This window comes from Lethenteron reissneri, chromosome 53 (assembly GCF_015708825.2).
Source record: "Lethenteron reissneri isolate LAM-NWPU_2019-01 chromosome 53, ASM1570882v1, whole genome shotgun sequence".
NCBI classification, from domain to species: domain Eukaryota; kingdom Metazoa; phylum Chordata; class Hyperoartia; order Petromyzontiformes; family Petromyzontidae; genus Lethenteron; species Lethenteron reissneri.
Window position 1 is genome coordinate 6,457,321 of NC_083831.1, and position 26,919 is coordinate 6,484,239.

Sequence of the window (26,919 nt, forward strand, 5' to 3'; positions counted from 1 at the left end):
ACCGTATTCTCTGGACTACAAGACGCACTTTGTGAGCCTTACCGTATTCTCTGGACCACAAGACGCACTTTGTGAGCCTTACCGTATTCTCTGGACCACAAGACGCACTTTGTGAGCCTTACCGTATTCTCTGGACCACAAGACGCACTTTGTGAGCCTTACCGTATTCTCTGGACCACAAGACGCACTTTGTGAGCCTTACCGTATTCTCTGGACTACAAGACGCACTTTGTGAGCCTTACCGTATTCTCTGGACCACAAGACGCACTTTGTGAGCCTTACCGTATTCTCTGGACCACAAGACGCACTTTGTGAGCCTTACCGTATTCTCTGGACCACAAGACGCACTTTGTGAGCCTTACCGTATTCTCTGGACCACAAGACGCACTTTGTGAGCCTTACCGTATTCTCTGGACTACAAGACGCACTTTGTGAGCCTTACCGTATTCTCTGGACCACAAGACGCACTTTGTGAGCCTTACCGTATTCTCTGGACCACAAGACGCACTTTGTGAGCCTTACTGTATTCTCTGGACTACAAGACGCACTTTGTGAGTCTTACCGTATTCTCTGGACCACAAGACGCACTTTGTGAGCCTTACCGTATTCTCTGGACCACAAGACGCACTTTGTGAGTCTTACCGTATTCTCTGGACCACAAGACGCACTTTGTGAGTCTTACCGTATTCTCTGGACCACAAGACGCACTTTGTGAGCCTTACCGTATTCTCTGGACCACAAGACGCACTTTGTGAGTCTTACCGTATTCTCTGGACCACAAGACGCACTTTGTGAGTCTTACCGTATTCTCTGGACCACAAGACGCACTTTGTGAGCCTTACCGTATTCTCTGGACCACAAGACGCACTTTGTGAGCCTTACCGTATTCTCTGGACCACAAGACGCACTTGTGGTACCGTATCTCTGGACCACAAGACGCACTTTGTGAGCCTTACCGTATTCTCTGGACCACAAGACGCACTTTGTGAGCCTTACCGTATTCTCTGGACCACAAGACGCACTTTGTGAGTCTTACCGTATTCTCTGGACCACAAGACGCACTTTGTGAGCCTTACCGTATTCTCTGGACCACAAGACGCACTTTGTCAGCCTTACCGTATTCTCTGGACCACAAGACGCACTTTGTGAGTCTTACCGTATTCTCTGGACCACAAGACGCACTTTGTGAACCTTATCGTATTCTCTGGACCACAAGACGCACTTTGTGAGTCTTACCGTATTCTCTGGACCACAAGACGCACTTTGTGAACCTTATCGTATTCTCTGGACCACAAGACGCACTTTGTAAGTCTTACCGTATTCTCTGGACCACAAGACGCACTTTGTGAGCCTTATCGTATTCTCTGGACCACAAGACGCACTTTGTGAGTCTTACCGTATTCTCTGGACCACAAGACGCACTTTGTGAGCCTTACCGTATTCTCTGGACCACAAGACGCACTTTGTGAGCCTTACCGTATTCTCTGGACCACAAGACGCACTTTGTGAGCCTTACCGTATTCTCTGGACCACAAGACGCACTTTGTGAGTCTTACCCTATTCTCTGGACCACAAGGCGTACTTTGTGAGTCTTACCGTATTCTCTGGACCACAAGGCGCACTTTGTGAGTCTTACCGTATTCTCTGGACCACAATACGCACTTTGTGAGCCTTACCGTATTCTCTGGACCACAAGACGCACTTTGTGAGTCTTACCGTATTCTCTGGACCACAAGACGCACTTTGTGAGCCTTACCGTATTCTCTGGACCACAAGACGCACTGAGTGCCTTACCGTATTCTCTGGACCACAAGACGCACTTTGTGAGTCTTACCGTATTCTCAGGACCACAAGAGCACTTTGTGAGTCTTACCGTATTCTCTGGACCATAACGCGCACTTTGTGAGCCTTACCGTATTCTCTGGACCACAAGACGCACTTTGTGAGTCTTACCGTATTCTCTGGACCACAAGACGCACTTTGTGAGCCTTACCGTATTCTCTGGACCACAAGACGCACTTTGTGAGCCTTCCCGTATTCTCTGGACCACAAGACGCACATTGTGAGCCTTACCGTATTCTCTGGACCACGAGACGCACTTTGTGAGTCTTACCGTATTCTCTGGACCACAAGACGCACTTTGTGAGCCTTACCGTATTCTCTGGACCACAAGACGCACTTTGTGAGCCTTACCGTATTCTCTGGACCACAAGACGCACTTTGTGAGCCTTACCGTATTCTCTGGACCACGAGACGCACTTTGTGTGTCTTACCGTATTCTCTGGACCACAAGACGCACTTTGTGAGCCTTACCGTATTCTCTGGACTACGAGACGCACTTTGTGAGCCCTACCGTATTCTCTGGACCACAAGACGCACTTTGTGAGCCTTATCGTATTCTCTGGACCACAAGACGCACTTTGTGTGTCTTACCGTATTCTCTGGACCACGATACGCACTTTGTGAGTCTTACCGTATTCTCTGGACCACAAGACGCACTTTGTGTGTCTTACCGTATTCTCTGGACCACGAGACGCACTTTGTGAGCCTTACCGTATTCTCTGGACCACAAGACGCACTTTGTGAGCCTTACCGTATTCTCTGTACCACAAGACGCACTTTGTGAGCCTTACCGTATTCTCTGGACCACGAGACGCACTCTGTGAGACTTACCGTATTCTCTGGACCACAAGACGCACTTTGTGAGCCTTACCCTCAACTCCAGCGGGTCCCACCACCACCTCTCTTACTCGCCACGCTGCGTCGCGGCCCTTTGCCAAATGCCTCTTCTCGTTATTTTAGGTCGCAGAGCCCCTGCCCTTTAGACGACACCTTTGGCCTACTCTTCCCCCACGCTGGCCTCGCGTCTCGGAAGAGGCGGGCAGTGCCCACGCCTTACCCCAGCACGCCCGGCCGCCAGCGTGCCACTCGCCTTGCGTTGCCGCACGATCTTGGGGGTTGACGGAAGCCAAATCGTCACTCTTGGGGCGGGCGGGCGGGTGGTTTCATGCGGACTTGATTCCATTGCCAAAGGTTTCCATTTGGTGTTTGGACATCTTGACACCTCCTGTTTTAATGCAAGAAAGGTTAACAACTCGTTCTTATTCTTTCATACTTTGATACTTGCCCACCGGTGTAGGAATATGGAATCCCTGCCTCTGGCACAGGAGATGAATACCGATGGCTCAATGCGACTGTGAACAGCGGGCGGCCCAAGTGCAGAGGGGTTCCATGTTGCCCAGCTGCCAACCCGGCGGCCCGAGTTCGATTCCCGCTCACGACCACCGGCACACCGGTGAAGATCACAACCTGAACCGGTCCCTTGGCCTCCTCCCCTTGGTCGACTCGGCCTCAAATGAGTACCTGGCACAAGGTGCAAACAGCAGCGCTTGGCGAGACAAAGGCGGCCGGGCGTCGTGCTGGCCACCCACCCCCTCGTGTGCCACAGCGCCGGCCTTCATAGGTGCTACTCGCTACTATCAGCACTTGTCCCAACAGTCTGTCAAGGCTACACGGGGGATCTTTATCTTTGTCCCCCCCCCCCGCACCCACCCCCATCCATGAGCGTGCTTTACTGTAATCGTTTTGCTTCGGCGGACAGTTGAGCCGAAGGTACAAGGCCATTGTGTCCGACGTTTGAAAATGCGTCAAACGTCATCAGGGCAATCTCCAGGAATTCGGAGGGGAAAAAACACCCAGCCCCATTGAGGAAGTCAGGATGGCTTCTTCCCACGTGTGCCGTGCGGAGCCGGGCGTCCGTTGAGGTTGCGTGGATGTCCGCGTTTGAACTCGGAGCTCTCGTCCGTGACCTCGCGCAGCCGATCGCCGAAGCGCTCGTCGTAGTGTCAAGCTGCGAGAGTTTTTATTTTGCGTTCCCAGGCGAGAACTCAAGAGGCCGAGGACAGGGCCTCGTTTGCGAGGGTGGCCTGGCACCACGAAAGTCACCGGGGACGGGTGGGTGGTTGACGGTCCCATTAGCTGCAGCCGCACTTTAACAACTCTGGCACCCCCCCCCCCCCCCTCTCAGCCAGTCTACATAACAAAGGCTCAGTCCTTTGTTATGTAGACTAGCCGTAGCTTCAGCCGCACCAACTTTACCATAATAATAAAAAAACTCCTATCCAGGGGCCTGCCCTGGCTCCTGCCCCCTCAACCAGTATATATACGGGGTCGGATCTCTTGGAATTTCTCATTTACTTGATACAGCAAGCGTGCTGCGACGGTTCCACCTGAAGACGGAGGCTTGTGTTGCCTCCGAAACGTCGTGATTTTTATTTTATTTTTATTTTTTACCGACGTGACTTTACCGAAAAAACCCAAGAATATGAATCCTTGCAGTCACGAAAGCTTCAAATCTAGAATGTGCTGTCCTTAATTTAACCGGGGGATGGAATTGCCCGGGGCCCCGTCGAGACGCCGTCTGACCTCGGGGCTCCCCTGAGGGTGCCGGCAAGGCCTGGCCTGCACCCTGTGGGTGACACCGCGATGTTGTTGATTTTCGTTGAACGCGTCGCTTTGAAGCAAGCCAACTCGCCCGCCTGCCCGCCGGTGGGAGGTCTGGCCTCGGCCCCGTGACACGGGGGGCAAATCGCTCGGACGGTTTTCACCGCGGGGGGGGGGGGGGGCTACCGGGGTCGCCGTTAATCGCGTAAATTTGGCGTCGCGTAAAATGACAAACTGATGTATGAGCGGCCGGGGTCGTAGCGGGTTGGGACGGTGGGGGGGGGTTGAGGGAAAGTGTTTAATGGCGTGAGTGGTCGCCACTTACAAATGTGGATTCTTTTGCGACGGCGGAATAATTTTTGCGGTTTCTTTGTGCGTGTGTGTGTGTGGGTGCGTGTGTGCGTGCGTGCTTGTGGGTGCGTGTGGGCGCGTGCGTGTGTGGGTGCGTGTGTGTGTATGGGCGTGTGGGTGCGTGCGTGTGTGGGTGCGTGTGCGTGCTTGTGGGTGCGTATGTGGGTGCGTGCGTGTGTGGGTGCGTGTGTGGGTGTGTGTATGGGCGTGTGGGTGCGTGCGTGTGTGGGTGCGTGTGCGTGCTTGTGGGTGCGTATGTGGGTGCGTGCGTGTGTGGGTGCGTGCTTGTGCAGAGCAGTTGCGTAGCGGGTAGCGCGCCGCGCCATGAAGCCGGAGACCAGAGTTGGATTGCCGCTCACAGCTCCCACTCACCTGCACACCTGACTCCTCCCCTCCACATCTCACCACTCACCTGCTCACCTGACTCCTCACCTCCACATCTCACCACTCACCTGCTCACCTGACTCCTCACCTCCACAGCTCACCACTCACCTGCACACCTGACTCCTCACCTCCACAGCTCACCACTCACCTGACTCCTCACCTCCACATCTCACCACTCACCTGCACACCTGACTCCTCACCTCCACAGCTCACGACTCACCTGCTCACCTGACTCCTCACCTCCACATCTCACCACTCACCTGCACACCTGACTCCTCCCCTCCACAGCTCACCACTCACCTGCACACCTGACTCCTCACCTCCACATCTCACCACTCACCTGCACACCTGACTCCTCACCTCCACATCTCACCACTCACCTGCTCACCTGACTCCTCACCTCCACAGCTCACCACTCACCTGCACACCTGACTCCTCCCCTCCACATCTCACCACTCACCTGCACACCTGACTCCTCACCTCCACATCTCACCACTCACCTGCACACCTGACTCCTCACCTCCACAGCTCACGACTCACCTGCTCACCTGACTCCTCACCTCCACATCTCACCACTCACCTGCACACCTGACTCCTCCCCTCCACAGCTCACCACTCACCTGCACACCTGACTCCTCACCTCCACATCTCACCACTCACCTGCACACCTGACTCCTCACCTCCACATCTCACCACTCACCTGCTCACCTGACTCCTCACCTCCACATCTCACCACTCACCTGCACACCTGACTCCTCCCCTCCACATCTCACCACTCACCTGCACACCTGACTCCTCACCTCCACATCTCACCACTCACCTGCACACCTGACTCCTCACCTCCACAGCTCACCACTCACCTGCTCACCTGACTCCTCACCTCCACATCTCACCACTCACCTGCACACCTGACTCCTCCCCTCCACAGCTCACCACTCACCTGCACACCTGACTCCTCACCTCCACATCTCACCACTCACCTGCACACCTGACTCCTCACCTCCACAGCTCACCACTCACCTGCTCACCTGACTCCTCACCTCCACATCTCACCACTCACCTGCTCACCTGACTCCTCACCTCCACAGCTCACCACTCACCTGCTCACCTGACTCCTCACCTCCACATCTCACCACTCACCTGCACACCTGACTCCTCACCTCCACAGCTCACCACTCACCTGCTCACCTGACTCCTCACCTCCACAGCTCCCACTCACCTGCACACCTGACTCCTCACCTCCACATCTCACCACTCACCTGCTCACCTAACTCCTCACCTCCACATCTCACCACTCACCTGCTCACCTAACTCCTCACCTCCACATCTCACCACTCACCTGCTCACCTGACTCCTCACCTCCACATCTCACCACTCACCTGCACACCTGACTCCTCCCCTCCACAGCTCACCACTCACCTGCTCACCTGACTCCTCACCTCCACATCTCACCACTCACCTGCTCACCTGACTCCTCACCTCCACAGCTCACCACTCACCTGCTCACCTGACTCCTCACCTCCACATCTCACCACTCACCTGCACACCTGACTCCTCACCTCCACAGCTCACCACTCACCTGCTCACCTGACTCCTCACCTCCACAGCTCCCACTCACCTGCACACCTGACTCCTCACCTCCACATCTCACCACTCACCTGCTCACCTGACTCCTCACCTCCACATCTCACCACTCACCTGCTCACCTAACTCCTCACCTCCACATCTCACCACTCACCTGCTCACCTAACGCCTCACCTCCACATCTCACCACTCACCTGCTCACCTGACTCCTCACCTCCACATCTCACCACTCACCTGCACACCTGACTCCTCACCTCCACAGCTCACCACTCACCTGCACACCTGACTCCTCACCTCCACATCTCACCACTCACCTGCTCACCTGACTCCTCACCTCCACATCTCACCACTCACCTGCTCACCTGACTCCTCACCTCCACATCTCACCACTCACCTGCACACCTGACTCCTCACCTCCACATCTCACCACTCACCTGCTCACCTGACTCCTCACCTCCACATCTCACCACTCACCTGCTCACCTGACTCCTCACCTTCACATCTCACCACTCACCTGCTCCAACACCGGTGACGCTTACCTGAACCGGTCCTGGGCCTCTCCCAGGTAGATTCATCCTAAAATTAGTTCCTGGTGCGGTGTGTAGTAAACATCGCCACTGGGGAGACAAAGGCGGTCGGGCGTGGTGTTGGCCAACCCACCCCCTCGTTTGCCGTGCCGGCCTTCATAGGCACTACTTGCTAAAAGCACTTGCCCCAACAGTCTGTTGAGGCTGCACGGGGGATCTTTGTGTGCTCGGTCCCTCAAATTCCGATGGAGAGTCAAGCCATTCCGTATTTTGAGTGGAGCTGGGACGAGTAGTGGAGTAACTCTATTCATCGATTACGTCGATCAATCGATGATACATTTGAATCAACTACTTTTCTTGTCAGTTTAACACGTAGGCTTTCGCGACCAATGTTATTCATAATCAACGTTTTTGGGTTTAGATCGCGTTATTTATAAATGTGTCGTAACCCTCCACCACCCGACACGGCCAATCAGTAAAAAAGTGTCACGTTGACAATTCTGGCGAATTGCCCGATGATGCTGGATGCAATTACCAGCGAAACGTCGTACTCAAATTGTAAATGTTGTGACTTCAACACACCGGGCTAAAGCAGTGAACTATTTGTCTTTTGTCAACGTGACACTTTTTTACTGATTGGCCGTGTCGGGTGGTGGAGGGTTACGACACATTTATAAATAACGCGATCTAAACCCAAAAACGTTGATTATGAATACTTTTCTTGTTGTCAATTACTCGGTGCCATTTAAATATGGCGGCCACCCCCGCCACATCCTGTTGCCTCCCGAAAGCTGGAAACCTCCATACAAGCCACGCCCATGCCACCACCAAGCCACCTCCCGTCCAGCGGCTCACATGGCAATGGAGGCAATATTTTATTTATTTATATTTATTACTTATATATTTTTCAACGTTGCCCGATCTGGTGGGGAACCTTTTTTCTGCCAAGGGCCATTTGGATATTTATAACATCATTCGCGGGCCATACAAACGCGACTTTACCGAAAAAAACAAAGAGTAGGGGGACATACCAAAATATCTGCTCGAACTCAGATCCCTGTTAGAATTAAAATAGTCCGTAATTCTCACGACGCTCTGAATGTTTTTGTTATTATGTTTATTTGCCGGTTATATTTGGTCAAACATTTAATTAACTCACCCCTAATGTGATGGCTGGAACTGCTTCTCTTTGGTGAGGCGTGTGATGTTAGCCGGTATTGATGATGTTGCTACTCGGAACTGCTTTTCCAGGTTTGCTCCTAGATTTATTGAATTTCGAGTCCCGCCTGCAGTTGCCTTGGCAGGGCCAGAGACCAAATGATTTCGCGGGCCTCATACGGCCCGTGGGCCGGACGTTCCCCACCCCGGCGTTAGAGCAACCGTGCCGATATCACTGGTCAACAAAAAAAAACATGTTTTTCTGGCCTGGAGTTTTGCAGCTGTTCTAGACTAATTTCAGGGTGCTGATTCCAAATCTGATCTCAGATTTGCTCTATCACATGCTATCGGCATACCCCATTTTCATTGATTTTACCAGAAATTAAATCCGTCACTTATGATTGCAAGTTGTTGCGAGTCGGTGACTGCTTTAGTGTTAAAATATGGTGCTGTATTTTTAGGATAGTGTGTTTATAATATCATTTTATGTAGATATCCACAATTATTTAATATTTTTCTTCCGCAGTTTTTATTGAAAATGATAAATTTGATATCTCAAAAACCTGATGTGATAGACAAAAAAACTGATGCCAGATTTGGAATCGGCACCCCAAATTTACCTTAAACCCGTTGGAATACAGTAATAGGTTTTTACCCTTTCAACTGGTACAAAAACTGACACCTTTATACAAGGGATCATGTTTGCAATAACCACAACACAAGCAGTCAATATGCAAACAAAGAAAAACAACTCTGATAATGATATGCACTGTCCTTGAAGTTGATTGGTCCACACCCGAGACAGCTTTTCTTAGAGCCTAGTCTCCATTGGTGTTGGACCAGATGACGCCAAAAGGCGTACTGCATATCATTATCAGAGTTGTTTATTTTTGTTTGCATATTGACTGCTTGTGTTGTGGTTGTTGCAAACATGATCCCTTGTATAAAGGTGTCAGTTTTTGTACCAGTTGAAAGGGTAAAAACCTATCACTATATTTTGCCACTGGTAAAGGAGATGTCTCATACCGTTGGAATACCTTATGCCAGATAAAGTGTGTTGACCAGTGTTATAATCCGGAGAGTCGTCCACGAGCCCGCGTCGTTGACATCATTCATCCGTCGCGCACGGCCAGCGAAGGGCGGATGCGTCAAATGTTTCACATCCCAGCGCAACCAACAGCAACAAAACGAGGAGCCTCCTTTGCAAGCGGCCCCTGGTGGCTCGCTAGACGGCGCAGACGCCAGAGCCTTCGCCGTTGAGGACCTGGGTTCGAATCCGAGTCTCAGCCACCCCCAGATAAAAATTCACGCAACCACGGGGAGAGACACGCAAACTCCAAATATACAGCAGGCGTCAGGGTCAGGATTCAAACCCACGACCTCTTGTATACTTGGCGAGGTAGTTAACATCTCCTAGCCACCGTAATGATGATGATGATGAGATAGAAATGCAAACTCCACATATACAGCAGGCGTCAGGGTCGGGATCAAACCCACGACCTCCTGTATACCAGGCGAGGTAGTTAACATCTCACCACCGTGGCGAGATGCGCTGCTTCTGCGCCGTCTGGAATGATCCTTTTTCCGATATTAGGAAGCTGCTGGAGCTATGCGCTTTTAAATCATCGTCTAGATTGCAAACTAATTTATTTTACAACTTAATTTGTGTTTCGTTTCTTAACTTCTCCCCGTACGTCTGATTAGCACGGTTGGCTACGTACAGTGCGAAAGAAATTCAACACACATAACATACCTACAAGGCGATTCTTTTATCCATAGGTGACCCCCTCTTCTGGTCTCGTTCTTCGTCTTCCCGTGACACGTCCCAGTTTTTAGTTTCAAATCTCAAGAGGAGGCAGAACCCCGTGACCGAAGCACGCAGCTGAGGATGGCAGCCCCCCTCGTGTCTTTCAGAATCCGCACACGTGGCATTTGTGGGCCCCCCTAATTAATTCCACCCCAACCCCCCCCCCTCCCATCAAAGAGAGCGCCTCTTTAATTAGGGCTGCCCTTCTACCAGTGGGCCGACCGGGCTGCGGGGGGGCGGGGGGGTAGAGGGGGGGGTAGAGGGGGGGGTAGAGGGGGGGGGTAGAGGGGGGGGGGTGCCCCCTACGATTGCGCTACCCCCCACCCGCCCCCCGCGAGGACGTCGTTAATAATTCAGCCCGTGGAGGCGGATTTAGTCTCAGAACTTACGAGCGTGGCCTTACGATTGCCAAAACAAAAAACTAAACACGAAACAGCGAAGGTCAAAGACGATTTCCTGCTCGAGTGAGCGTTGATGCGTTGGAGGTTCTCTCACCAGCAGCCCGAGAAGGTGGTGGGAAGTCCGATTTGCTAGGATTTCTATTCTTAAGCAATTTTAATTTGACCAAGTAAGGCAGCTCTTCTCTTTTTTTGTAGAAGCGACCTGGTCATCACAAACAATAGCCCCACGAAGCGGTGGCTTCACATCATCGTCACGTGGACATTGAGAGCAGCAGCCACAGACACCCTGAACGCGCGAGGGACCCGGAGCAAAATCCACGCGACCACAGGGCAGAGTACGATCCAAGTATACAGCAGCAGGCGTCAGGGTCGGGATCGAACACACGACCTCCTGTACACCAGGCGAGGTAGTTAACATCTCCGAGCCACCGTGATGATGATAAGAGAGAAACACGCAAAATCCAAGTATACAGCAGCAGGCATCGTCAGGGTCAGGATCGAACACACGACCTCCTGTACACCAGGCGAGGGAGTTAACATCTCCTAGCCACCGCGGGCGCCCAGTGCCTCCTGGGTACCGCTGATCTATGTGGCTTCTCCTTCAGCCGAACAGCCAGCGAGTGACGCTAACAGGGGGCGACCCGTCTGTGTGTGGTGCCGTCTCCTCCTCCACCCACTACCCCCCCACCCACTACCTCCCCACCCTCCCCCACCCCGCCCTTCCCCACCCTCCCCCATCCTGAACTCCCCACTACCCCCCCCACCCTGCCCCACCCTGCCCCACCGTGCCCTCCCCACCCTCCCCCACCCTGCCCCCCCCACCCTCCCCCACCCTGCCCCCCCCACCCTCCCCCACCCTCCCCCACCCTCCCCACCCTCCCCCACCCTCCCCACCCTCCCCCCACCCTCCCCCACCCTCCCCCACCCCCCCCCACCCTCCCCCACCTTGCCCACCCCACCCTCCCCACCCTCCCCCACCCTGCCCACCCCACCCTCCCCACCCTCCCCCACCCCGCGAGGAGGAGCAGATGGAGGAGGTGGTGAGGAAGATGCAGGACGAGACGAGCGGAGTTCCCATCCGCACGGTCAAGAGCTTCCTCTCCAAGATCCCCAGCGTCGTCACCGGTAGACGCTGACGCCCTCCTCCCCCTCCTCCCCCCTCCCCTCGTCGCTTCGTCATCGTCATCATCGTCATCGTCGTCGTTGTCATCGCCATCGTCGTCGTCATCGCCATCGTCATCGCCGTCGTCATCACCATCGTCGTCATCGTCGTCATCGCCATCATCATCGTTGTCGTCATCATCATCGTCGTCATCGCCATCGTCATCGCCGTCGTCATCACCATCGTCGTCATCGTCGTCATCGCCATCATCATCGTCGCCGTCATCACCATCGCCATCGTCATCGCCGTCATCATCACCATCATCGTCATCGCCATCATCATCGTCATCACCATCGTCATCGTCATCACCATCGCCATCGTCATCGCCGTCATCATCACCATCATCGTCATCGCCATCATCATCGTCATCTCCATCGTCATCGTCGCCATCGTCTATAATGTTTTACCCACGTGATGATGAGCCCCACTTCGTTGAGCTATTATCGTTTGTGGGGAGGCCGATTCTGAAAAAGGAAGTTAGTAGCTCAGTGGGCTCTACCTGGTAAAATAAACATAGTTTATTTTTTTTCAAGTGATTTGTTTACCTTTCGTATACTTTGCACTCATATCGTGTTTTTGTACCGATAGCTCACCGGATTCCTCCAGTATAAATACACATTATGATTCTAAACAATGCCGCGGTCATCGTTATCGTTATTGTATCATCACCATCATCATCACTGTCGTAATTATCGGTCAAATCATCATCTCTATTGACGTGACATCATCACTGTTGACGTGACGTCATCGCTATTGACGTGACGTCATCGCTATTGACGTGACGTCATCACCATTGACGTGACGTCATCTTTATTGACGTGACGTCATCTATATTGACGTGACATCATCGCTATTGACGTGACGTCATCACTATTGACGTGACGTCATCATCACTATTGATGTGACATCATCTCTATTGACGTGACATCACTATTGACGTGACGTCATCACTATTGACGTGAGATCATCTCTATTGACGTGACGTCATCACTATTGAATGATTATTAATGGAGCCACTGTCACTCGGCAGGGTTGAGCCGCTCTCGACACAAATGTCAATAAGTGATCAATACCTCGTTTACCTCCCTGCCCCCCCCCACCTCACCCGCTCCTCACCAGGTGCGGACATCGTCCAGTGGCTCATGAGAAACCTCATCATTGACGACCCAGGTGAGGCCTCCTCACCTCTACACCTCACCACTCACCTCACTCCTCACCTCACTCCTCACCTATTCATCTCACCACTCACCTGACTCCTCACCTCACCACTCACCTCAACACCTCACCAATCACCTCACTCCTCACCTCACCACTCACGACTCACCTCACTCCTCACCACTTACCTCACTCCTCACCTCACTCCTCACCTCACTCCTCACCTCACTCCTCACCTATTCATCTCACCACTCACCTGACTCCTCACCTCACCACTCACCTCAACACCTCACCAATCACCTCACTCCTCACCTCACCACTCACGACTCACCTCACTCCTCACCACTTACCTCACTCCTCACCTCACTCCTCACCTCACTCCTCACCTATTCATCTCACCACTCACCTGACTCCTCACCACTCACCACTCACCTCACTCCTCACCACTCACCTCACTCCTCACCTCACTCCTCACCTATTCATCTCACCACTCACCTCACTCCTCACCTCACCACTCACCACTCACCTCACTCCTCACCACTCACCTCACTCCTCACCTCACTCCTCACCTATTCATCTCACCACTCACCTGACTGCTCACCTCACCACTCACCACTCACCTCACTCCTCACCTATTCATCTCACCACTCACCTGACTCCTCACCTCACCACTCACCTGCTCACCTGTCTCACCACCAGTGTCTCACCACCAGTGTCACACCAGAGAATTGACGCCAACAGGCAAACAGTACAAAGACAATGCTAGTATCAGACCACTTAGGGGCCGTACATAAATGACGTCACGCACCTGGGGGGGGAAGGTCAGACATTTGTGACGATGTGTGACGAGGGGGGGGGGGGGGTTTGAGGATTGTGACGTCACATCAAAATGCGCAACTTTAAATGAATATAGACAACACGTTCTACTTAAATAAATATACTTTATAATAAATGTTTTCTCTACAACATCGGAGTGCAGCGCCACATTAAATACGCACTACAATGACAATAGTTTAAAGCGATTTGAGCATATTTAATCTGGGGGGGGGGGGCAGATCTTTGTGACGTCATATTTGAGGGGGGGTCTGACTTTTTGTGACGCCGTGTGACGAGGGAAGGGGGCGGTCAAAATCATCCAAAATCGCGTGACGTCATTTATGGACGCCCCCTTAAAGCAAATTATAATAATTATAGGTTTCTGACATTTCTGGTAATAAAACAAGTTCACCATACATACAACAGCACTTGCCCCAGCAGCTTGCTGAGGCTATACCGTGGCGGCGGGTGGCGTGCAGGGGGTTGATGGACACCTTTGTCTTTGTGCGCAGCGGAGGCGCTGCATCTGGGCACGCTCGTGTCTGCTCACGGATATTTCTTCCCGATCTCGGACCACGTGCTCACCCTGAAAGACGACAACACCTTCTACCGGTTCCAGGTGAGCGCCGGGGGGGGGGGGGGTCTATGCAGGTGTGATGACTCGGCAGGTGTGAGCGTGCAGAATCAGAATATTTATCTTATTATTTTAAATATATAAATTGACTGGAGGAATCCGAAGAGCTGTAAAGAACTTTTTCTTCACCGGCGCGCAGGAGATTCACAGATGTCCGATTTCGATTTAAAGCTTTCGTGACTGCAGGGATTCATCTTCTTGGTTTTTTCGGTAAAGTCACGTAGAAGGGAAATAATAAAATACATTTTTTTTTACATAGTATGTTTTTAATTTTTTTAATTTTTTAATTTACCTTCTACATGACTTTACCGAAAGAACCAAGAAGATTAATCCCTGCAGTCACGAAAGCTTTAAATCGAATTCGGACATCTGTGAATCTCCTGCGCGCCGGTGAAAAAAAAGTGCTTCACAGCTCTTCGGATTCCTCCAGTCAATTTATAATAAAAATGTAACATATTATGTTTTATTTTTATTATTTTATTATTTCCCTTCTACGTGACTTTACCGAAAGAACCAAGAAGAGATGTCCGATTGTATACAGACGCGTGACTATGCAGGTGTGACTTGGCAGGTGTGGAGGGGGTGTCCCGGCTCGCTGCCCAGGCGTGGGGAGGGCAGCAGTGGTATTAATGGGCAGGGGAAGATGATGGAAGGGGTGGGGTGGGGTGGAGGTTATCGGCCTTTCAGCCGCCTCGCCTCAACAACACAGGGAGACGTTTCGCTCTCTCCGGGCGGGTTGCGTGGCGTAGTGCTTCCCCCTAGTGGTGTGGCGTCGACAACAGCGGGTGACGTCCTCTGGTTCTTTCGGTAAAGTCACGTGGGTATAAAATAATTAGCTCACGACGTTTCGGGCGCAACACAAGCGACCGTCATCAGGTGGGACAACCACAGCAAGAAACAATTGCTGAAGTGGGCAAAAGGGTTGCTGTGACAAGAGGCTATATAGGTAAGAGAGGGGGAGAGGAGCCAGGGAGTTGTTCTGTAATATCCCCTTCCACGGCCCATTCTTCATCAAGGGGGGCTATGCAGCACTCTGCAAGGTTTACCAAACTGTGCTCCGCTCGTGACGTGCGGTGCCGATGGCGCGGTTACCCCGGCTGGCGGTGGCGGTGGTGGTGGCGGTGGTGGTGGCGGCCGCCTCTAACCCGGCGCTGTGGAGGTAGCGGCGGCGGTGAGGGTTGGTGGGTCACCGCACAGATGGTGCGAAACTCCCTTCTACCCGTCAGCGTCTCTCCATCTGTTCCTTCTGTACGGGGATCGAGCGTTGCCCCCCCCACACCCCTCGCACACGTGGATTTTCTCAGGGTGCTCCGGCTTCCTCCCAAGCGTGTAATAAATACGACTCGTCGTGAATTGGCCGAATACATCTTAAGCCTTAACCCATTCCGATGACGTGTGATTCTCTCACTTAGTCTAAGGGTCTCTATGCGAAGCCATGGGTCGCTACATATGTCTATGGGTCTTTCTGACTCTATGGGTCTCTGTGTGCTTCTATGTTGTATGGGTCTCCGTATAAGTCTATGTGTCTCGGCATAAGTCTTTGTGTCTCTGTGTGAACAGAACGACGTACGTGTATGCTGTCAGTTTTTCTTTCGGTTCCATTGCGATGACGTTTCACGGATGTCATGGTACGTCATCGGAATGGAATCAGAAGAAAAAATGAAATACCGTAACTCTGTCGCACAAGGCCAGGCAGGAGGGCGCGTGGCACAGTTTCGGGTGCTGGCTACCGCAGAGTGGCGGCGGTCGTGTAGCTACGGTTCTCTGCGGCGAGTAACAACGACTTAAAATAAGTAATATTTAAAAAACTTTTTTTTAAAACACGCTTTAATGAAATGTACCGTACGAGTAATGGCAGAACTCCAGGAAGTGGCCCCAAGGCTTGCCATAACGTAAGGGGCCGTGGTGATTTACAGCCAACGTTAGTTGAGCGTGGACAATTAGACCCAAGCCGAAACATAAGATATGAAAAAGATTGTTTAAAAGTATTTTTATTTTATTTTTAATAATAAAATATAGTATTGTCACCAGTGTGACATACGTATACCAAGTTTGCAGTCGATACGACATTGGGAAGTGGGTTAAAATTGAGTTACAATATTTGAGGATACGACAACAGACAGAGTTTATCAAAAGCGTGTAACAGAATGTTTTAAAATATATGTTTTTTTAAATGATAGAATATAGACTTGTCATCAGTATGACATAAGTATACCAAGTTTGCAGTTGATAGCACATTGGGAAGTGAGTCAAAATTTGAGTTACAATATTTTTTGAGGATACAACAACAGACAGAGTGAGTTAAATAAAAGCGTGTAAAAACAACGGCGCTGCTACTACTACGATGCCTCTCTCTAAATAAAATGAACGCTGAACCCGCTTGCACGATTCAGCGGTGAACGGGACCCACCCCACCCCACCCTGCCAGCTTGCAGACGTCTCGGAACTTGGAAAGGCTTAACCTCGGCACGCCCATCACGTACCTGTCAACCCCTTACCAGTGCCATCTCTACCTTACTACAGACCAATTCAGACCATATTGGTCACCCCGTGCTCTTTATAAATCTCAACATTCGTTTACAAAGTCCCAGCACAAGGGAGAAACGCAAACAAATAGACAATCACCACGACTACACTCACCACTAGTGCACTCACCACTACACTCACCACTACTACACTCACCACTAGTACACTCACCACTACCACACTCACCACTAGTACACTCAGTCACTCACCACTACACTCACTACTAGTACACTCACTAGTACACTCACTACTAGTACACTCACCACTAATACACTGACCACTATTAAACTCACTACTATTACACTCACCACTAGTGCACTCACCACTACATACCTGTGAAGACCTTATCAGTGCCCTACATTGTTACAGACCAACTCAGACCCTATTGGTCACCCCGTTTCCCTTATACATCTCAAAGTTCATCCTTGAAAGTCCCATCACAAGGGAGAAACACAAACAAATAGACAATCACCACGACTACACTCACCACTAGTGCACTCACCACTACATACGTGTGAAGACCTTATCAGTGCCCTACATTGTTACAGACCAATTCAGACCCTATTAGTCACCCCGTACTCCTTATTTATCTCAACCTTCATTTACAAAGTCCCGTCACAAGGGATAAAACGCAAACAAATGGACATTTTGTCGTTGCCCGCATTGAAACGGCCGTACGCCGTACGAACCTCAAAACTCTATCTCCCTGTACACGAACACGTGGTGAAGCGTGCGGGTTCCACGCGGTGTGCCGTCGCGTCATGCGGTTGCGTGAGCGACGTTGTTTCTCTCCGCTGCCCCCCCTCCCGCCGCCGCTTTAGACGCCCTACTTCTGGCCCTCCAACTGCTGGGAGCCGGAAAACATCGACTACGGTGAGAGCGGATATCCGCGACGGGAAGAACTTCGTAGATTGTCGGATTTCTCCCGGGGATAAACGAAGATTCTGATTCTGTTCCCGCACGTGCTGCCGATCCACTCTCGCGCCGATCCATGTCCGTTGGGTGTGGCCCAATTCTGGCTTGGGGTCACGGTGGGGGGCGGACCGGGATCCGACTCCGGTAGCCCGGCTGAACGAATCGACGATTCGACGAGTTCTATTCGTTTCCAGTACGGCGGTGATCCCCTGGGATTACCGCGGCAGTAGACTTGTTTTCGATTTAAAGCTTTCGTGACTGCAGGGATTCATCTTCTTGGTTCTTTCGGTAAAGTCACGTAGAAGGGAAGTAATAAAATAATAAAAATAAAACATAATAAAACAATTCTCACGACGTTTCGGCCACAACGCAAGCAGCCGTCCTCAGGCGAAGAATGAAGCACCACCAAGCTTGGAGCGTATATTTAAGCTGGGTTAGAGGGGGGGAGGTGGGAAGAAGAGCGCCTAAACAAAATAATTTGCATATCAAGAGGATATGCTGAATTCCTCTTGATATGCAAATTATTTTGTTTAGGTGCTCTTCTTCCCACCTCCCCCCCTCTAACCCAGCTTAAATATACGCTCCAAGCTTAGTGGTGCTTCATTCTTCGCCTGAGGACGGCTGCTTGCGTTGTGGCCGAAACGTCGTGAGAATTGTTTTATTATGTTTTATTTTTATTATTTTATTACTTCCCTTCTACGTGACTTTACCGAAAGAACCAAGAAGATAGACTTGTTTTGTTTGTTTAGACCGGAGGTCTCCGACACCGGCAGTAGGTCTACACCAATCAAAGCATTGCACCTCGCTCCACACACCCACACTGCTGACGGTGGAGGTTGACAAGAAAACACAAATCAAGTGGTGACCCAAAGTGGTTGATGACATCTTTCCAATGATTGTTCAGTCTATAACCTTCCTCTCGGTTGAAATTGTCTCTGTGTCTGTGTACTATATGGATGGCTTCATGAACTAAGCTTTGTTGATAATATAGGTTTTTGGGTCAGATCGCGTTATTTATAAATGTGTCGTAACCCTCCACCACCCGACACGGCCAAACAGTAAAAAATGTGTCACGTTTTCAAAGGACAAATTAATTGACTTCTTTAGCCCACCGGTGTGCTGAAGAGAGAATCAACAGCATTTTAAAATTTTAAAGAAGTCAATTAATTTGTCCTTTGAAAACGTGACACATTTTTTACTGATTGGCCGTGTCGGGTGGTGGAGGGTTACGACACATTTATAAATAACGCGATCTAAACCCAAAAACGTTGATTATGAATAATATTGGTCGCGAAAGCCTACGTGTTAAATTAATCTTTGTTGATAGCCAGTAGGCTTGCAAGGTACCATCGTCTTAGAGAAATCAATTTCGTGTGAGCCATTCGCATTAAAATAATGATCAGCCACGGCAGAAATATTGGTCCTGCCGTGTTTCAAATCTGCTTCATGTTCACGAATACGGTCCGAGACATGTCGCTTAGTTGCCCCAATGTAACTGCTGCCGCAGATACAGCTTAGTTTGTAGACGCCGGGATATTGCATGTCAGGAATCTTGTCTTTCACAGATGGGATCAGATCACGAATTTCATGCACTGTGTTAAATCGGACCTGGATCTTGTGTTTGTTCATGATTTTGGAAATCTTTTTGGTGACCCCTGCTATGTATGCCAGGGTGATGGTAAGCCCCCACTGAGCTTATATAATGACTTAAAGCTTTCGTGACTGCAGGAACTCATTCGTGGCTCTTTCGGTGAAGTCATGCAGATAGGTTTGTTATTTTCTTTGAACCTATCTACGTGACTTTACCGTAAGACCCAAGAATTTGAGCTTATACAGCTCTTTTACTGGTAGGAACCTCCTGGTTAGACCAGCCCACAGGGGATTATTGTGTCCGTCGTGCAGGGAGGGGCTGGGTGGGGAGGGAGGGGCTGGGTGGAGAGGGTAAGGAGGGGCTGGGTGGGGAGGGTGGGGCTGGGTGGGGAGGGGAGGGTGGGGAGGGGCTGGGGAGGGGATGATGGGGAGGGGCTGGGTGGGGGGTGTGAGGGGTGGGGCTGGGTGGGGAGGGGCTGGCCACCCCGTGGTGCCCTTATAAAACTCAACGTTTAACCTATTCACACCGGCTTGTACCCGCCCTCACAGTCGGGCATATTTGCGGAATACACCACGCCGCCGTTGACCCTGGCCATTGACCGAGCAACTCGACGTTCCTACCAGCTCCCTCCGCAGGAATGTGTTTCAGAAGTGACCTGGCTATCACAAACGATAGCTCAGCGAAAGTGGCTCATCATCGCGTGGAAATGTAAAGCAGCCGAAGTTGTTTAAAGCCACGCTCCTATCGAGGCTGCCAAGCAACCCGGTTTGGCCGGGGGCAGGTGACGTTGAACGACGAGCGCAGGCGAATTATAAATCGGCGTGGAACCCAACGAGCGTTCTTCGGGGACGTGATCCGGGGACAAGCTCCGACACGTCGGACTCCCGTGTCCCGAACAGCCACCCGTCGGAGAAGGAGGTTAAACGTTGTCCTTTCGTCACCTGCAGCCGTGTACCTGTGCAAGAGGGCGATGCAGAACAAGGCTCGCCTGGAGCTGGCCGACTACGAAGCCGTAAGTGCTGGGCTCACGGTCGCCTGCCGCTGCTGCTGGTCAGGCCGTTGCATGGGGCTGCCTTGTAAACCAAGCGCTGTGGAGGCAGCGAGGGTTGGCGGATCACTCACTCACTCGCTCATTGACTCATGCGCTCACTCACTCCCTCGCTTGCTCACTAACTTGCTCGTTCACTCACTCACCGACTCATGCGCTCACTCACTCACTCGCTCACTCACTCGCTCACTGACTCGCTCACTCACTCGCTCACTGACTCATGCACTCACTCACTCCCTCGCTTGCTCACTAACTTGCTCGTTCACTCACTCACTGACTCATGCGCTCACTCACTCACTCGCTCATTGACTGACTCGCTCACTCGCTCACTGACTCGCTCACTCACTCGCTCACTGACCCATGCGCTCACTCGCTCGCTCACTGACTCATGCGCTCACACACTCGTTAGCTCACACACTCACTCACTTGCTCACTGACTCATCCGTTCACTTGCTCACTGACTCATGCGCTCACTCACTCACTCTCTCGTTAGATCACACACTCACTCACTCGCTCACTCACTCACTCGCTCGCTCACTAACTCATGCGCTCATTCACTCACTCTCTCGTTAGCTCACTCACTCACTCGCTCAGTCACTCACTCGCTCCTCACTCACTCACTCACTCGCTCACTCACGCGCTGAAGCTCCATCCTTACCCATGGGCGTCTCGGTCAACATCGCCTGGATTGTGACCGGGGTACGATGGCAGTACAGCAAGTGGGTCAATCCCCATTTGTCCGGGGATGGCAGTACAGCAAGTGGGTTCGTCATCATCGTTGCCTAATTATTCTTGCTTGTTGTTAATTTCTGCACTTCTGTGTGCATGCGTGTGTCTGTATGTCTATGTGTGTGGATCTGCGTGTATGTGAGTGTCTATGTGTGTGTGTCTGTGTGTGTCTATATGTGTGTGTCTACATGTGTGGGTCTGTGTGTGTCTACGTGTGTGCGTCTGTGTGTGTTTATGTGTGTGGGTCTGCGTGCATGTGTGTGTCTGTGTGTGTCTATGTGTGTGTGTCTACATGTGTGGGTCTGTGTGTGTCTACGTGTGTGCGTCTGTGTGTGTTTATGTGTGTGGGTCTGCGTGCATGTGTGGGTCTGTGTGTGTCTATGTGTGTGTGTCTACATGTGTGGGTCTGTGTGTGTCTACGTATGTGTGTTTATGTGTGTGGGTCTGCGTGCATGTGTGGGTCTGTGTGTGTCTATGTGTGTGTGTCTACATGTGTGGGTCTGTGTGTGTCTACGTGTGTGCGTCTGTGTGTGTTTATGTGTGTGGGTCTGCGTGCATGTGTGGGTCTGTGTGTGTCTATGTGTGTGTGTCTACATGTGTGGGTCTGTGCCTTTGTCTGTGTGCGTCTGTGTGTGTTTATGTGTGTGGGTCTGCGTGCATGTGTGGGTCTGTGTGTGTCTACATGTGTGGGTCTGTGTGTGTCTACGTGTGTGCGTCTGTGTGTGTTTATGTGTGTGGGTCTGCGTGCATGTGTGTGTCTGTGTGTGTCTATGTGTGTGTGTCTACATGTGTGTGTCTGTGTGTGTCTATGTGTGTGTGTCTACATGTGTGTGTCTGTGTGTGTCTATGTGTGTGTCTACATGTGTGTGTCTGTGCCTTTGTCTGTGTGCGCTGCAGGAGAGTTTGGCGCGATTGCAGAGGGCCTTCGCTCGCAAGTGGGAGTTCATATTCATGCAGGCCGAAGCACAGGCCAAGTGAGCACACACCGCTGCACCACCGCTCCTCACCCCCACCTCACCGCTGCACCACCGCTCCTCACCCCCAGCTCACCGCTGCACCACCGCTCCTCACCCCCAGCTCACCACTGCACCACCGCTCCCCCACTACCAGCTCACCGCTGCACCACCGCTCCTCACCCCCACCTCACCGCTGCACCACCGCTCCTCACCCCTCACCTCACCGCTGCATCACCGCTCTTCACCCCCACCTCACCGCTGCACCACCGCTCCTCACCCCCACCTCACCGCTGCACCACCGCTCCTCACCTCACCGCTGCACCACCGCTCCTCACCCCCAGCTGACCGCTGCACCACCTCTCCCCACCCCCACCTCACCGCTGCACCACCGCTCCTCACCCCCACCTCACCGCTGCACCACCGCTCCTCACCCCCACCTCACCGCTGCACCACCGCTCCTCACCCCCACCTCACCGCTGCGCCATCGCTCCCCACCCCACCTCACCGCTGCACCACCGCTCCTCACCCCCACCTCACCGCTGCACCACCGCTCCTCACCTCACCGCTGCACCACCGCTCCTCACCCCCACCTCACCGCTGCACCACCGCTCCTCACCTCACCGCTGCACCACCGCTCCTCACCACCAGCTCACCGCTGCACCACCGCTCCTCACCTCACCGCTGCACCACCGCTCCTCACCACCAGCTCACCGTGTGCGCGTCGCGCGGACGAAAGCGACGTGACCCCCCCCCCCACGTCGCCCGCGTTGACGGCGTCGGCCCTTCGCGACGCCCCCTGTGGGTGCAGACACCCGCCACGAGAGGGCGGCAGAGGAAGATTTTTGCAGGAAGCGGCGTGGCCCTGGCCGGGGCGGTGGGGGGGTCCGTGGTGCAGCAGCTGGGAGAGCGTGCGTGTGTGTTTGTGTGTGTGTCAGTGTGTGTGTGTCAGTGTGTGTGTGTGTCAGTGTGTGTGTGTCGGTGTGTGTCAGTGTGTGTGTGTGTGTGTCAGTGTGTGTGTGTGTCAGTGTGTGTGTGTCAGTGTGTATGTGTCAGTGTGTGTGTGTCGGTGTGTGTCAGTGTGTGTGTCAGTGTGTGCGTGTGTGTCAGTGTGTGTGTGTCGGCGTGTGTGTCAGTGTGTGTGTGTCAGTGTGTGTGTGTCAGTGTCAGTGTGTCAGTGTGTGTGTCTGTGTGTGTGTCAGTGCGTGTGTGTCGGTGTGTGCGTGCGTGTGTCGGTGTGTGTGTGTCGGTGTGTGTGTCTGTGTGTCTGTGTGTGTCTGTGTGTGTGTCGGTGTGTGTGTCGGTGTGTACGTGTGTGTGTCAGGAGCGGTAGTGTAGTGGTTAGCGCGCTGCACTACGAACCTGGCGACCCGGGTTCGATTCCCGCTCACGGCAAACACTAGTGACGATTATCTAAACCGGTCCTGGGCCTCCCCTAGGTCGACTCAGCCTCAAATGAGTACCTGGTGCGGTGTGTAAACATCCCCACTAGGGAAACAAAGGCGGCCGTGCATGGTGTTGGCCACCCACCCCCTCGTGTGCCGTGCCGGCCTTCATAGGTGCCGCTCGCAATCAGCACTTGCCCCAACAGTCTGTTGAGGCTACACGGGGGATCTTTGTCTTTGCTGCGCGTGTGAGCTCGCAGGGTGGACAAGAAGAGGGACAAGGTGGAGAGGAAGATCCTGGACAGTCAGGAGCGAGCCTTTTGGGACGTGCATCGCCCTGTGGTCAGTGAGGGTCTCTTGAGTCTGTGGCTCTCTATGTGAGCGCGTAACGTGTGTACACGTGTACACACGCGCGTGTGTGATGTGTGTAACGTGTGTGCGCGTGTGTGATGTGTGTGTGTGTGTGCGCATATGTGTTGTACGCACGCGTGTGTAACGCGTGTCCGTGTGCAACGCGTGTCCATGTGCAACGCGTGTCCGTGTGTAACGCGTGTCCGTGTGTAACGCGTGTCCGTGTGTCACGCGTGTCCGTGTGCAACGCATGTCCGTGTGCAACGCGTGTCCGTGTGTAACGCGTGTCCGTGTGCAACGCGTGTCCGTGTGCAACGCGTGTCCGTGTGTAACGCGTGTCCGTGTATCACGCGTGTCCATGTGCAACGCGTGTCCGTGTGCAACGCGTGTCCGTGTGCAACGCGTGTCCGTGTGTAACGCGTGTCCGTGTGCAACGCGTGTCCGTGTGTAACGCGTGTCCGTGTGCAACGCGTGTCCGTGTGCAACGCGTGTCCGTGTGCAACGCGTGTCCGTGTGCAACGCGTGTCCGTGTGCAATGCGTGTCCGTGTGTAACGCGTGTCCGTGTGCAACGCGTGTCCGTGTGCAACGCGTGTCCGTGTGTAACGCGTGTCCGTGTATCACGCGTGTCCATGTGCAACGCGTGTCCGTGTGCAACGCGTGTCCGTGTGCAACGCGTGTCCGTGTGTAACGCGTGTCCGTGTGCAACGCGTGTCCGTGTGCAACGCGTGTCCGTGTGCAACGCGTGTCCGTGTGCAACGCGTGTCCGTGTGCAATGCGTGTCCGTGTGTAACGCGTGTCCGTGTGCAACGCGTGTCCGTGTGTAACGCGTGTCCGTGTGTAACGCGTGTCCGTGTGTAACGCGTGTCCGTGTGTAACGCGTGTCCGTGTGCAACGCGTGTCCGTGTGCAACGCGTGTCCGTGTGCAACGCGTGTCCGTGTGCAACGCGTGTCCGTGTGCAACGCGTGTCCGTGTGTAACGCGTGTCCGTGTGCAACGCGTGTCCGTGTGCAACGCGTGTCCTTGTGCAACGCGTGTCCGTGTGCAACGCGTGTCCGTGTGCAACGCGTGTCCGTGTGCAACGCGTGTCCGTGTGTAACGCGTGTCCGTGTGCAACGCGTGTCCGTGTGCAACGCGTGTCCGTGTGCAACGCGTGTCCGTGTGCAACGCGTGTCCGTGTGTCACGCTCACCGCCCCCGCCCAGCCTGGCTGTGTGAACACCACCGAGGTCGACATCAAGAAGTCGTGCCGCATGCGCAACCCTCGCAAAACGCGGAAGGTGAGACCAGACGCACACACGCGCACACACACACAAAGACAAATATCCCCCGTGTAGCCTTAACAGACTGTAGGGGCAAGTGCTGTTAGCGAGCAGCACCTATGAAGGCCGGCACCGTGGCACACGAGGGGGTGGGTGGCCAGCACCACGCCCGACCGCCTTTGTCTCCCCAGTGGCGATGTTTACTACATACCATACCAGGTACTCGTTTGAGGCCGAGTCGACCTAGGCGAGGCCCACGACCGGTTCGGATAATCGCCATCGGTGTTGGCCGTTAGCGGGAATCGAACCCGGATCGCCGGGTTCATGGCGCAGCGTAGCGCTAACCGCTCCCCCACCGCTCCCCCACACGCGCACGCAAATAACTGTGCAACTCGGTACGAGTGTATCTGTGCCTGTCCCTCTGCTCCTGCCCCCTCTGCCCATGCGCGTGCCCAGTCTGTGTACAACCTGCAGAACGATGCGCGGACACACAGCCCCGTGCGGTCCCCGTCACCTGGAAGGAAACCTCCCACGGAGGATGAACTCAGGCAGCAGGTGAGTGAGTGAGTGAGTGCGTGAGTGTGTCAACATCGCCACTGGGGAGACAAAGGCGGTCGGGCGTGGTGCTGGCCCCACCCACCCCCTCCTGTACCGTTCCGGCCTTCATAGGTGCCCGCCAACAGCACTTGTCCCTACATTATGTTAAGGCTATACGGGGGATTTGCACGTGAGCGAGTGTGTGCTTGAGTGAGAGTGTGAGTGTGTGAGTGAGCGCGTGAGTGTGTGAGTGTGCATGTGAGGGAGTGTGTGCGCAAGTGAGCGCGTGAGTGTGCGTGTGAGTGTGTGAGTGAGCGCATGAGTGTGGGAGTGAGCGCCTGAGTGTGTGAGTGTGAGGGAGTGTGTGCGCAAGTGAGCGTGTGAGTGTGTGAGTGTGCGAGTGAGCGCGTGAGTGAGCGCGTGAGTGTGTGAGTGTGAGGGAGTGTGTGCGCAAGTGAGCGCGTGAGTGTGTGTGTGAGTGTGTGAGTGTGCGCAAGTAAAGCGCGTGAGTGTGTGTGTGAGTGTGTGAGTGAGCGCGTGAGTGTGTGAGTGAGCGCGTGAGTGTGTGAGTGAGCACCTGAGTGTGTGAGTATGAGTGTGCATGTGAGGGAGTGTCTGCGCAAGTGAGCGTGTGAGTGTGTGAGTGAGCGCCTGAGTGTGTGAGTATGAGTGTGCATGTGAGGGAGTGTCTGCGCAAGTGAGCGTGTGAGTGTGTGAGTGAGCGCCTGAGTGTGCATGTGAGGGAGTGTCTGCGCAAGTGAGCGTGTGAGTGTGTGAGTGAGCGCGTGAGTGTGTGAGTGTGCGCACGAGCGAGTGAGCGCATGGGAAGCGGTGGTGTCGTGGCTAGCGCACTGCGCCACAAATCTCGCTACCCGAGGCCGATTCCCACTCACAAGCAAGAACAGTGGCGAATAATTGAACCGGTCCTGGGCCTCATCTATTCTAAGTCAGTCTTAAATGAGTACATAGTGCAGTGTGTGTTAGACATCGCCACTGGGGAGACAAAGGCGGTCGGGCGTGGTGCTGGCCACCCACCCCCTCGTGTGCCGTGCCGGCCTTCATAGGTGCTGCTACTCGCTAACAGCACTTGCCCCTACAGTCTGTTGAGGGTTATACGGGGGGGAGTGGATACTTTCTCTTTTACGAAGACTCCCTTGCACCGGGACGGGGACTGTGCCGGCCATAGCGGTGGCGGGTGATGTA

General features: G+C 53.2%; 1 protein-coding gene across 2 annotated transcripts in view; it reads left to right on the forward strand.

The window, feature by feature from the left end:
- The window catches only part of LOC133356304 (regulator of G-protein signaling 7-like), a 64,570-nt gene that overhangs the window by 26,586 nt on the left and 11,065 nt on the right, over positions 1-26,919 (forward strand). Inside the window, exons 2-10 of one of the 2 annotated variants that reach the window (XM_061573748.1) lie at positions 11,675-11,780; positions 12,937-12,987; positions 14,301-14,407; positions 17,770-17,821; positions 20,402-20,466; positions 22,129-22,205; positions 23,830-23,911; positions 25,123-25,197; positions 25,636-25,734. In XM_061573748.1, the coding sequence (XP_061429732.1) occupies positions 11,675-11,780; positions 12,937-12,987; positions 14,301-14,407; positions 17,770-17,821; positions 20,402-20,466; positions 22,129-22,205; positions 23,830-23,911; positions 25,123-25,197; positions 25,636-25,734 (714 nt within the window). The remainder of the gene's footprint in view (positions 1-11,674; positions 11,781-12,936; positions 12,988-14,300; positions 14,408-17,769; positions 17,822-20,401; positions 20,467-22,128; positions 22,206-23,829; positions 23,912-25,122; positions 25,198-25,635; positions 25,735-26,919) is intronic. The other variant, XM_061573749.1, reaches the window with a different exon arrangement.